Source organism: Tribolium castaneum, chromosome 7, assembly GCF_031307605.1.
Source record: "Tribolium castaneum strain GA2 chromosome 7, icTriCast1.1, whole genome shotgun sequence".
In the NCBI taxonomy this organism is placed as follows: Eukaryota; Metazoa; Arthropoda; class Insecta; order Coleoptera; family Tenebrionidae; genus Tribolium; species Tribolium castaneum.
The window spans coordinates 7,777,885-7,791,764 of NC_087400.1; the positions used below are offsets into that span (position 1 = coordinate 7,777,885).

At 29.7% G+C, this 13,880-nt stretch overlaps 3 protein-coding genes across 4 annotated transcripts in view; 2 read left to right on the forward strand and 1 right to left on the reverse strand.

The window, feature by feature from the left end:
• Positions 1-13,880, reverse strand: part of LOC656074 (GTPase-activating Rap/Ran-GAP domain-like protein 3) — a 75,846-nt gene that overhangs the window by 46,007 nt on the left and 15,959 nt on the right. The window contains exon 1 of one of the 2 annotated variants that reach the window (XM_015984101.2): positions 10,552-10,759. The exons of the other annotated variant lie outside the window; for it this stretch is intronic. Coding sequence (XP_015839587.1) covers positions 10,552-10,685 — 134 coding nt within the window. The 5' untranslated portion in view covers positions 10,686-10,759. Of the gene's footprint in view, positions 1-10,551; positions 10,760-13,880 lie in introns of those variants that run through there. 2 annotated transcript variants of the gene reach the window in all.
• LOC656243 (odorant binding protein C12) lies at positions 2,009-2,596 on the forward strand. The gene is made up of 2 exons (XM_962784.5): positions 2,009-2,166; positions 2,216-2,596. The coding sequence occupies exons 1-2, from the start codon at positions 2,116-2,118 to the stop codon at positions 2,552-2,554; spliced, it is 390 nt and encodes a 129-aa protein (XP_967877.1). The 5' UTR covers positions 2,009-2,115; the 3' UTR covers positions 2,555-2,596.
• Positions 5,401-5,968, forward strand: LOC103314462 (uncharacterized). Its single transcript, XM_008200595.3, has 2 exons — positions 5,401-5,553; positions 5,597-5,968. The coding sequence occupies exons 1-2, from the start codon at positions 5,494-5,496 to the stop codon at positions 5,933-5,935; spliced, it is 399 nt and encodes a 132-aa protein (XP_008198817.1). The 5' UTR covers positions 5,401-5,493; the 3' UTR covers positions 5,936-5,968.

Below are 13,880 nucleotides of genomic sequence, written 5' to 3' on the forward strand. Positions count from 1 at the left end.
ATAAAAATAATTCTAAAAAAAAGTTTATTTAAAAGATGCACTAAAAAAGTAAAAAACAATGTTTTAACTATATAGAATTGCATTGTCTCGCAGATTACGCAAGTATGCAAAATTTCAATTCATTCGGACAACAGGAATCCTTACAAATTTGGCTTGGAAAATATGAAACAGACAGACAGACAACAAAGCAAGTTAAATAAAAGCTTTTAAACTACAGTGCTTCATAGATTTTCAGGATATAAAATAATAATTGAATATTTGCATTAAATAATAAAATTAGTATTAATAGTAATTAGCACACGTTCAAAATTTTGTCACTTCTTCTTAAATAAATTGTTTACAAAATGTTTTGCAGTAATTAAATTAAGTGTACCACTAAACAATCAATCAGAAAGGACATCAAAGTAAACACTGCATATTTGCAAGTAGTATCAGTACAGTTTAAGTTTACTTTGGAATACTATTTACTTTCCAAATCCTGAAAACAAGAAACTAAAAAAAATTAAAAAAACCTTCCCTCCTGATAATCGTGTTCAGACAGGTACACAGATGTGATTACTTTGTGCTACGTGCCTCCAGGTTTGAAATAGGATTTAAATTTTCCACTGATTTAAAATATCAAACTTTTGTAGAATAAAACTGTAAATATGCATTTGAAATTGAGATGCACTTGAAGACCATAAAAGTTATCAATTAGTTCTTCAAGTATTTATAATTTATGGTCTTACAAGTATTGCATCGCAATCAACAAAACCCAGATATTGATCGTTCTTTCAAGCACAACTTTACTACAACGTGACGTCACATGTGACGTCTCCGTCTGAAAGCTCCCGAGTTTGAGAGCTTTCCGCTAGGGAGCGCCACCTGACCTGAACGAGCTTTCAGTGACTACAGGGCTCTGCTTACCGACATGCCAGTCATAATGATTTGCAATAAATAATTTAACAACAAAATAATCGCAATGATTCGTTGTTATTGTTTATCGCAGTTTTATGGAAGCTAACACAAAGTTGTAATTTCATCGATTACAAGCGAGAAATTAATTTATTGCTTCTAAGTGATAAACAAATACGAAATTATATAATTGAGTTTGTTTATACGAGTAAATGATAAGTTTATCAAGTCATTATTCTAGAAAATTCAACAATTAGAATTTTTTGTGTCCTTGACTCCGTTACATATTATTCATTTATTCCAGAACAAAACTTAACTTTAAAATAAACTGCTTAATACTGAAAATGCATCATAGCTTTATTTTTTTATTATAATTTTATATTTTATTTTTATTTGATTTAGTGTATATATATACATATATATATATATATATATATACTATATACTATACTATACGTACTATACTTATTTATATACTATACTTAAATTATTGTATAAGATATTAAACGAGCAAAATGGTCAAAAAAGTAAAGAAAATTTAATTTTATTAATTAATTCGGCTGTTGAATAACTAAAAAATATATTTTAATTATTTAACATAGAAACGAGTCAAAAATAATTTCAAATATTTTCCACTGTTTTGGTGAATTATATTTTTAGTTCGTTTTAATTTTAATTTAGTTATGTTTTATTTTTTACTTGGCAACAAATAAAATACGAAAAAAATAGAATAGCCAACAGAAGTGGTCATTCTGTATGTTTTTATTCGTATTTGTATTTATTGTTTGTTTTTCTTTTTCCTGTTAGTATTTTTTGTCATTATTTTTATGTTTTTACATGGTATACGATTTTTTTCGTTGTTTATTTTATATTTGTAATGTTTATTAGGTTTAATGTCTGGTGCATTTTCACTGTTCTGCAGTATATAGTACATTGCGGAAGCTAATTACGAGTTGATGTTTTACTTCAAGCCCCACAAACACAAGTTGTGGAAACTTATTGAATATTGTGTCAACAAATTTCTGATTATTGTTATTTTTGATTTGAACATCTTTGTCACATTTCGATAAGAATACCGAGAAACCTTCTCCAAAATAATAACACCACCGCATGGAAACACACTCGCCTTTGAACTCGTCTGTAAACATAGATAAATCAAATGATATAAAAGTGCAAAATTTTCGGTAAGCTTTTGTAGTGTTTTCTTTGATCACAACGAAAATGAAAGTCTTTGTGTGTCTCGCCGTGTTTGCTTTAGTGGCTGCGGCTCAAGTAAGTGTATTAATAATTAAATTTCGCCAAAAAAAAATCGCAATTTCAGGCCGAAACAGCTAAGGAAAAGCTGAGGAAATACAGCGACGAGTGCAAGTCGGTGTCGGGCGTCTCCGAGGAGCTTTTGAACAAAGTGAGGAACCATGAGGATGTTCATGACCCCAAGTTGGACGAACATGGGTTCTGTATTTTGAAAAAAGCCGGGTTTATGAATGAGGCTGGTGATATTTTGGCCGATACGATCAAGACCAAGTTGAAGGAAAACAGCGAACATCCTGATACTGTGGATGCTCTTGTTGAGAAATGTAACGAGAAGAAGGACACTCCACAACACACAGCCTCTCACTTGTTCACCTGCTTAGTCGACAAGAAAGTTCACTCCCATTAGATAATTTTGTACTTTGGTTTAGTCAATAGATTTTTAAAAAGAGTTTGTGTCTTAATTGCCCAAAATCTGGTTCTGAATACGGATATTAATCTAAAAAAACTTTTTTTGCAAATTTGTTGCAATTAAATTATATAATAAAAAAAGTCTGTTTAGAATTATAAATTATAAACCTTTTATTTTGCAAGATTTTACAAAAAGTTAATTTTTATTATAAATTAAATTAAATTTGAAAATTGTATTGTTTATTTATCGATTTTTCACTAAGACTAAGTTTTATTTTTCATAGTTAATTATATTTGCTCAACAAAATAATAATTGAAAAATGCGTCACAGAAAGAAATAAATAAAATTTTAATAAAATATACAGGCTGTTCCGTTTCTATTATTACAAATTTAAACGGGTGATAGAACATTCAATTTTAAGACAAAAATTTTCTATAAACATGTATCGAAAAATACTTTGTAAGGGAGCTACACCCTCTGAAAGGTGTATTTTTTCTCAATATTTCAGAAACTATTTTAGATAAAATTACAAAATTTAGTACAGTCGATAATCTTTTTACGCTAAATCGAATTCAAAGATCAAATGTAGAAATTTTTAATCAGGGGTGTCCTAAACTGTGGGGGGGGGAGTGTAGGGTAAAAACTACCTAAACTATTTTGGCTTTAGTTTTTTGACTTTTTTAGCGACAAAATTGTAAATTCGATACAACTCACTGTTTTAGAGTAAATTTAATTTAAACGTTGTCTAACAGACCATAAACAGCATAAAAATCAGAGATGAATAGATACTTTCGCAGTCAGAACCTGTCCTGAAGATGCCCCTTACAAGAACTGCCAAAACGTTGACCTCAAAAGACCTAGATTTTAATTTGGTTCTGGTCATTCTTCCTGATTTTCGTGCGGTTTATGGTCTGTAACATAAATTTTTAATCTATTTTACTTTACTCAAAAACAGTGAATTGTATCGAAACAAAACAAGTGGTCTTTTTGTGTAAAAAACTATGGAATTTACGATTTTTTTGCCAAAAGTGTCAAAAAATTAAAGCCAAAATTGTTAGGTCTTCCCTCCAATTTGGGACGTTCCTGATTAAAAATTTCTACATTTAATTCTCTAATTTGATGAGGCATATAAAGGTTACTAACTATACCAAATTTTGTAATTTTATCTGAAAAAGTTTCTGAAATATTAAGAAAAACTTAAGAAACATTTGTCTTAAAGTTGAATGTTCTATCTATCACCTGTTTAAATTTGTAACAATAAAAACGGAACACCCTGTATATGAATATTTGTCGATACCTTCAATACTATCTTTACGCCATCCGTTGTCTTATACAAATATATTGATTTTGTCCAAATTGGGTTCCATTATCGATTTTTAACAAAATATTGTTTTAATCCACAAAAAATTGGTCCTGAATCCGGATATTTAATTCGAGATTATTTTTCGTATTTGCGTGCATTAACAGAAATAAACAAATTCTCTGTGAGATTGTTTCTATTAAATAATAAACAAATACTAAATTATATAATCAAATGAGTTTGTTTAAAGCGATAAGTTATCAATTTATTATGCTGCAAGATTTTATAAAATGACTTCATTTGTCCTTGACCTCAAAAAAATTACATTTAAAAATAAAAAAATCTATTTTTCTATCACAACCTTTTTTCCACATTTCCACATTTTTCCGCAACAATGATCAATTTTAAATATATTCATTGCTACTTTATTTAATTAATCAGTACGTAGTTCAATTAATTAATTTCATTCAAATTAAATTGATTAATTTTGAAACAAATATTGATGATATTTTCTCTATTGAATTAGTTTGGAACTAAACTGGTGTTTCCGGAAGTTAAATCAATGTTTGGCGAAAGTTTGAACAAGCAACGTCCTCGATGGAGCGATTCCCAAACATTTTATCTCAAAATTCAGCCGTAAGAGGACGCAAGGTAGCACACACTGTAACTAGGGTTTGCAACTGCGCTGTAAACTGTTACAGTTTGCGAATTTTTTCCTAACTAATTTTAAATGACGTATTTTCCTCCGGGTAAAATCCGGTATTCCTTAAGAGGATTAGAATCCTTGCTTTCGTGACCCGAAGGACGAGTCCGGGTAATCTTCCGGGTGTTAGCACAACGTTAACAGTTGTAGGAGAATAAGCCTTCTTTTATCTATTTATACAGAGTGTAATACTTTCTTACATCATGCACCAAACGTTCTTCGTTTAAATTAATTAATTGGTGTTCTATCAAGTGAGATAAAAATGTAATCGTTTCTTAATCAATAATGCAATTAAAAATTAGTTTTTGATGGGTGGCCTTTGATTCTTTACTTGTCCTTGACTCGCATCGTATATAAGTAAGATTTTATTCGTTAAAATGGCAATATAGATTAGCAAAAAATGAAGCTATTTATACTATTGAGTCTTCTCAGCGTTTGTTACGCTCGTAAAGTAAGCAAGTAAAGGTATTATGAATTTTTATTAATTTTTTTGTTAGGAGTGGTTTGACAAAGACCCTCAGGACGTAGCCAAATGGCAAAAAGAATGTTTCGAAGCAAGCGGAGTTTCAATGGAATCTATGAATAAACTGCCCAATATTACACTTTCTGAGGACCCAAAACTGGGAGAAAATGCGTTTTGTCTCTTGAAAAAGCTTGGTTTTATAAGTGAAGATGGTACTCTCCTAATTGAGAAGCTCAGAACGTCTTTGAAAAACCAATGGGGTGATGAAATTGCCAACAAATTGGTGAATGAGTGTGCTAGACAAAAGAGTACACCTCAAGAGACTGCACACGAAATGTTTCTTTGCATACCAGCCAAACTAAAATAAATTTTCGATTATCAAACTTGTGTTATCATTTCAAAACAACCTTCACGGAATTTTAAGACAACAGTTTTATTCCAGACGTGCTGTCATCAAGTCGGGTCAAAAAATGAAAATTGTGCTTATCTGTGTCTTAATCGGTCTTGTTGTTGCAAAACAGCAAAAACAAGTAAGTGAATGTCTAGGTTTGGCTCGATTTAACCGTTAATTAGGACACTTTGGATGAAGAAAAGGAGAAGATGAAGAAATGGACACAGGAGTGCATCCAAGAAAGCGGCGTCACGAGTGAAATTCTTCAACAGTTGAGGAATCAGAAGAGAGTTGAAGACCCGAAATTAAAAGAGTACACATTTTGTACTTTCAAGAAGAACGGTTTTATGAACGAAGATGGGAAATTGCAATACGATGTCATCAAGTCAACTTTGATGAAAGTCAGTGGAAGCGAAGAGGAGGCTAATAAAGTGGTCAAGGACTGCGTTGTGGAAAAGAGCACTCCACAGGACACGGCTTTTGAAACTGTAGATTGTTGGTATCGGTACAAGAAGAATTAATTTTTCAAAGTTGAAATAAAAGCAAGTGTGTAATTTGTGTTTTTTTCGCACAGCTGTTGATAGATTTTATCACGAAGTTGGCAATCAAATAAACGCTTTAAATTGGAGCGGCACATTCATGCAAAGTTTCACCAAACTTCGTTCAAGCGAGCGCTTTTTGTGTATCCAATTACGAAGTTGAAAGGTCAAAAACAAAACTCAAATCTAATTATAATCAATCATTTCTTTGTGTACATAATACATTTGACATAATCTAATCTACGAGAGGGAAAATCCGACGGTTAAAATACTCTAGGAAGGCTATGGCTTGTTTGACAGTAATTTTATTTTTTTCTGGAATTGAAAAAAAAATATGTCGCCAATTTGGTGCCAATTCGGAAATAAAATTACCGTTGGGGGCGCCACTGAGCTAGGTCGAAAACAGTAACCATAAATGACGGGAAAATGTTTATTCGGATATTTTGAGCGTTGTACGAATTTTGAGGCTTCACAATTATTACATTGCCTATGCGGAATGATTATTGCATCTTTGATGCAAGAAACTTATGTTGACAAATGAGAGATGACGAGGAAAACACGAATAACGAATGACTGTTTGGTTCACTTTCTTTATTGGAAAATTATTACAAAGACATTGAAAAGCCTACCTTTTGGCATAATTTACGTTTAAATGTATCAGCAGTTGTTAATCTTTATTGTAGTTTTGTAGATTTACCGCAGCATTTCATGATTTTTTCAGTGGAAAATTCTAACCTAAAATTCATAACACTTCACTAATTTATTGGTTTCTTGAGCCAAACTTTGTGTTCGCTGTGATCCATTACTTATAATCTTTAATTAGACAACTGTTTGATAACACTGTAATCAAAATTTAAATATTTTTCACTTTTTATCCACTTTCAAGTTCCAACAATAAACACTTTATACCACGAAAAACTACAGAACCAAAGTCAACGCTAGTATTTACCACCACGTACTTTTAAAGTAATTCTTTCTATTGTAAGTAATTAACACTATACACGCAATTCATTAAATGTCAGTTAAATGTGGCATTACGAAAATTTCTTTACTGTTTTCGACAGAGTTCAAAAGTCATCACCAGAGGGCGTCTAGTTAATTTTATTTCCGAATACCTTCCTTAAAACAGTTTACATACAGGGTGACCCAAGGGTGTGTACTCGGTCTACAACTTTTTTGGTAATTGAAATATTGCTATTACACGATAGATCGACTTAAAGTGTATGCTAAAAAATATTTTTATTATGCACAGAGTGTTGTAAAAGGTGGTGAACCAAAGTTTTTTTTTTAAGTGGAACACCCTATATATTTTTGCATAATTAAAATCTACCCAGAAAATAATGTAACTTTGTCTAAACTATTATGAGTCTATCGTTTTTCGTTTTGGAATTATTCAACTTTTTGTTATAAAAAAGACTGCAAAGTCACCTATGATTATTTTCCGGCAAATTTGCAACAGAAAAATTCAGAATATTTTGTATTTTTCGCAAATAGACGACTTGAGTGAAAACACGCAGATATTATACAGAGTGTGCCAAAACGCAAAAAGTTGAATTACTCATTCTTTTACAAATGGAACACCCAGTATTTTTTTCATGTATTGATAGAATTTTTGATAATTTTTTTAAATGTATAGAGTTTGCATAGCAAATTTAAAATATTTTTTTAAATTTTTCAAAAAAATGATTTAATTACAAGAAAATTTCTTATCTTAGAATCTGATAAGTCAAATGGTAATTTATTTTTTTAATATACTAATGTGACTAATTACATAAGTAATCTAATTATTACTTGATACATAAATAAAGTTTGCTCACTAAAAGTTAATAATAAAATAAATAAAAAAAAATCATTAACACTTTTAAATATTTCAGATTTACTATACAAACCGCATATCATTAGAAAACTTTTGAAAAATGCTATCGATACGTGTAAAGAAATACTTGATGTTTTATTTGAAAAAAAAGTGAGTTATTCAACTTTTTGTGTTTTGGCACACCCTGTACATTAATTGTGAGTTTCAAGTAAAAGTTGACTACTGCTAAAACTACAGCGTAGTCTGAGTTTTTCTGTTGCAAATTTTTCGAATAATATTTATAGACGACTTTGCAGTTATTTTTCAAAAATTAGTCTTTTTATAACAAAAAGTTGAATAATTCGGAAACGAAAAGGGATAGACTCATAATAGTTTGTATAAAGTTGTAAAGTTGTAAAAATATATAGACTGTTTCATTAAAAAATGTAACTTTGGTTCACCACTCTGTATACAACACCCTGTAAACAATAATTTTTTTTATTGCATCGCAATATTTAAATAATAAAAAAGTTATAGACCTATTACGCACCCCTGGGTCACCTTGTATGTGTAGCCTAAAGTATCAATTTTGTGTTTTTTCAACATTGTAAAAGACGTTGCAGATTTCTTAACACCAACAGAATTCTGAGAATATTTTGGGTAGGAGGAATAACTTAAACAAATAAGAATATCAGTGTTTATTTTATAGATTCGTGAAACATAAACAAAAAATTCAAAATTGTTGGCTATTTTCCGGCTTTGTCGATACCAAGTGATACGTCGGAACATTTTACACATTTACGTACTAGTTTTAAAAAATTTAAATTTGGTCTTCTATTTTAATACATCAGAAATATTTCTTGATCGCTTAATAACTGTTGTCAGTTTTACTGTTTTTGCGACGCCAATCGGTTTCTTGAAACACTTTATATAGTAAAGAATAAGAATTAATACAAAATTAAAATTAAACTGTAGATATACCTGTTGGTATTTTAAAATTGTTTTTGGTTTTTTTGACACCGATTAATATATTAGAACAAAGGTACCTCAGACATTTGTTTACGTACAGACAAAGTTCCAACTTGATATCCCAAAAACCAAGCGCTCTGTGATTTTTTAATAATGTGCATGCAGACGCACTAAATTGTAGAAAAAAATAAATAACTTCTGAACGGTTAAAGCAAATTGCAAAAACTAAACTTATTAATAAAACCTAAGAAAGTGCACATTTAAATATGCACAAATATACAGAGAGTGCCATTAAAAAATCATGCTAAAAGCTGCATGTAATAATGAAAGACCCTGTATAAGGCAAAATAATTTTGAAACGTGCCTTTGACTTTTCATTTGCAGTGTCATTTGATTTATTTCGATATCTTTGACAGAGTAGGTGCAATCGAGCACGCCTATTTTTATGACTCACCCTGTATAGCATAGCGGAAAAGACATCAACTGTGTACTACAGTTTCGCAAAAATCTAAGAGTCAAAAAAGTGGAGAATTAAAAATTAAAAAATTTAAATATTTGTCGACATCTTTAGAAGTGTTGGTCATTTTGAGTTTTATTCAGACCATTCGATTTCTCGAAACATTTTATATACATCGTTTTAGTCAAAGATCGGTAGCTATAAATTTTTCATTTAGATAAATTGCAAAACTATCAGAAATTACCAGTTCTCGCCTTTCTACACTACTCTTTAATAGCCAATCTAAACATAAAGATATTTGATACTAATCGATAAAATCGTGCTTTGAATCCTAATTACAGGATTTCTCTAATAGCCATTTCGAGTATTAAATGTCATGTTTATAGTTATTGTGCTCGACCCTTGATCAGTGAAAATTTACACCAGGGCTGTAATTTAGCTGGGATCAAACACTATTATTTTCACACTATTTGCCAATAATTATTTGTACGCCCAGTAAGCTCAATCTTAGTCACAAAACGAAATATGCAATTTTGTGTTCAAACTGCGAACCAACTTTTTGAATACAATGTATTCACGCGCTTTCATGCAGATTTTATGACACATTTTAATAGCGGCGCACATAAACCCTCATTTAAATTAAAACCGTGTTCAAACTTTGCAGCGCTTTTTTACCAAATCGATTCATATTTGACGCAAATGTAAATTAAAATAAAATTCCCCAAACTCTGATTATTTTATAATTCAAGCTCGCGAGCTGAATTTTCTAATTCGGAATTAATTTCGTTGTTCGAAATGCGGTCCCATCTGTAAAAGAGCTGTTTAAGCTTTTCTCGCCGAAACTGGGTCAGATCGAATGGCTTTCGGGTGAAATATGGAACTTTGAGACTAATTCTATTAGATATGTGGCGAGTTGAAAAATTTTATTTTTCGCAATTAAAACTCGCATTGCACCAAATTTGCATTTCCCAGCTTCAAATTAAATTCAACGAAAATGGTTGCTTTCAAAAGTGCGATTTTCCAAACTTTGGAATACAATCAATCTTGATCATGAGTCGATAAGTGTCAAATTTTCTTTGAGAACATTTTTCATAATTAATTAACATTATTAAACGTGGGTAAAAATAGCGCGTTCGCATGATTAAAGGTGGGGCGAGCTGTTTACGCTTAAAATTACATTGAGACTTGGTAAACATCGCCAAATTTAAAAATTGGTTCTAACTGTGTATTAAAAAAAATAGATGGTTTAATTAAAATTGAATTGCAACAAGTTCTTGTTAATTCCAGCCTAAATCTGAAGCCTTGCCTAATTAGGAGCGTTTCCCTGTGCGGTTTCTTGACGAGGTATCGCAGAATAAGTAATGACTTGCTAATTACCTAAGAGTGTTGTTACTCCACGTCTCCAAGCTCGCACTGCGAATGTCTAATTTGCACCGTTGGACTACAATCCTTTCACTTCTCCCTCTGTCTAGCACTCCACCGCACTGTTTTAAGGGATATTTGACACTCATTTTTCAACTCAAGGATATTTGGCACTCATTTCTCACACAAGACACTCAACTGATCTAGATCAATTAGTGTCTTGTTGTAAAACATTTCAAATTTGCGCATGTGTATTATTTGGTGGAAGGTTCACTTTCAAAGAGGATATCTGGCATCATCAAAGCTTTAGGGTTTATTAATAATGTGCATGCGCGTCGTTTACTGGGAATAGGCCATGCATCGTACTGTGATGGGATTGAGGACTTTGTTTTGAAGCAACAATGGACAACTTTTAATTGAATATGAATTATTGATTGCGGGAATGCGAGGATTGGGCTTGAATGCGTTTTATCGAGTTTCACGTCGGGGTAAAGTAAATGATTTTTTTCACTGAATTGTGATACAATTTTACCATTTTACTTCATTAATAGTTGACTAAACTCAAAAATGGTGGATGCGCCGGGATATTTAAAATGTAGTATAATTACTAGTAGGTATATTATTTTAATTCTAATGTTTTTAAATAATTTTTTGACTTGTAAAATTATTATTACAAGTATTATTACTAATGAATAATGAATCAAATAAGGCTAAAGTATTGTTATCATGAAATTCTTATTTTACTCATAATAGTTGTATTATTTTTATGCACATAAAGAATTGCATTTACTTTAATTAGTTATAACATTGCTTATAAATTAATTAACACATTATCAAAAAACGGCATTTAAAAAAAAAGCATTTTAATGTGTCTTGAAAAATTTGTTTTTGGATTATAAATTATTATAAACATTGCACCTACAAATAGCGGTTGCACTTTTAAATACATTGGAAAATTAATTGATAATCACATTATGAAACCGAAATGGTGGATGCGTCGGGTTAGTAACAAGTTGATAAAGTTACAGACTTGTTCTCCATGTTTTAAATAAATTTTTTGTTGTTGAATTTTTAGAGCAAAATTTATTACATAGGACCGTGCTTTTGAAAAAAAAAATAGAATAATATGGTGGCTGTGTTTGCTAAAAGTATATTTTTACTGTATTTGAAATACTAATAATTACACAGGAGCCTGCTTATTTTTTCTATGTGCATCTAAATTTTTTGAAAATTTTTCACAATTTTTTACAATACATTTTACTTAATTTATTGATAATAATTTATAACAATACATATTTGTATTTTTAAATATATCGGAATAATCAAATAATTACCCTTTACTAAAAAAATAGTGAACGCGCCAGGTTAGACAAAGTATGATTTAGTTACAAACTTGTTCTCCCAGTTTTAAACTGATTTTCTGGACTATTAAGACAGTAAAGCAAAAATTTTATAATGTAGCAATACTGTGTCTCAAAAACTATAATCACATAGAATTTGGCGGGTGCTCATAAATTCTATATTTTTTCCATGCATCTGAATTCTTTTAGAATTCCTGTGAAATTTCTAAAACTTTAACTTATAATTAATTTGTGATGCACAAAACAGAATTTTAGCAACATTCTTTTTAAAATAACATTGAAAATAATAATTTATAGCTTCGACTTAATATTAATTATTAATTTAATTTATTTTATTTTATAAGTGATTTTTTTAATTCAGTTATACAAAGAAAACTAAACAGTATTTAATATCAAACGCTGAATTCTGCGAGAGATAGTGAAAATATTGGGATAAGTCCGTGAACAAAGTACAATCAATATTTATCAAAACACATGTTGGTTGTTAAAATAGTACTGTAGTAGCTGTTTTAAAACTATAGGAATGCCAACGACGCATTTTACCGAATTATTTTTTTGATAATGTTGATAGAAACTTTAAATTATTATTAATAATTATTATTAAATTATTAATAATTAGATTTTTTATTGTAACTATAAATTACATCGTTTAATAATATTTTGAAGTGCATGAATAATTTGTAACACCTAACTTTCAGAGAAAATGCGACGTTAGAATTTTTATAGTTTTGAAACAGCTAATAATTGTTTTTAGTTCTTAGTTGCAAAAAAGAAAAACGAAAAAACAACAATATTCAATCACTGTAACTTTTAGGTATAATTAGATTCTTTTTGTTCTTATTGTCTCTTGAAAAATTGTTATTAAAAATGTTTGTTTTTGTATAAAGTGATGTTTAATTCTGCGAGTTGAGTACTTAAGTTTCAAGCTTTAATTTTTAATCCTACAAAAAGGTAAAAATTAACTTTTTGTTTTTGTAATGTATAAATAATTATTTTCCGATTAAACAGAAGGTTAAAAATTAAATTAATTATATTTTTTAAAGAAAATTGGTGGAGGCGCCGGGTTAGCACAAATTTTGTATTGTTTTTCTTTTAGTTTTTGTTTAAGATATTTTTTTAAATTTTATTATAATAATGTGTATCACAAATTAACAATAACATTTTGAACAAAATGTACTAAAGAAATTGTAACTTGTTTTAAAACATATTGATCACTGAGTAAGTGCGGCATTTGTCTTCTCTTTAGGTACGTAAAAAAACACTAGAATTTTGAATAATGGTTCTCTATCGGTAGTATGCTATTTTTATTTTTTGTCTAATTGTTCATATTATTATTGTAACTAAAAATTTTGATAATGCGTAATTAACTAATTAATTAACAAAATTTGAAATCAAAACAAATTTGGTGGAGGCGCCGGGTCAGCAAAAATAATTTATTTACTATTCAATTTTTTCAGACATTTTTATAAGTTTTAGTCTAGTACGGTGTTACACAAACAGTGAAAAAAAACAATATTTGGAAAAAATGTGCTACAGAAATCATCTTATTTTTCAAACAAAATACAATACATATTGTACAATCTGTTTATAAATAAACAAATAAATAAATAAATAATTGTAGGATTATAGTAGGTATTAGAAGATTGCTCTTTCTTTTTAGAAAAAAACGAACAATGTTAGTATATGAAAAATTTGGTGTTACTGGTTGCCTGAGTAGATAAAATTTGGTACAGAAATTTCAAAGAAATAATATAATTAAATGTGGCAAATTTATGTTACAGAACCACCTGAGATCCTACTCTCTTTTATAAACAGTCCGTATAATAAATCACTAAACACTGAGTGCGGCATTTATCTTCACCTTGTGTTCGTAAAAAATATTGCAACACGTTATTTTAGACGATAATATTGATTTGATAAGTTATTTGTGATTTTTTTACATAACTTTATCGCAAATTGATTTAAAACTGTGCTAATTTTTTT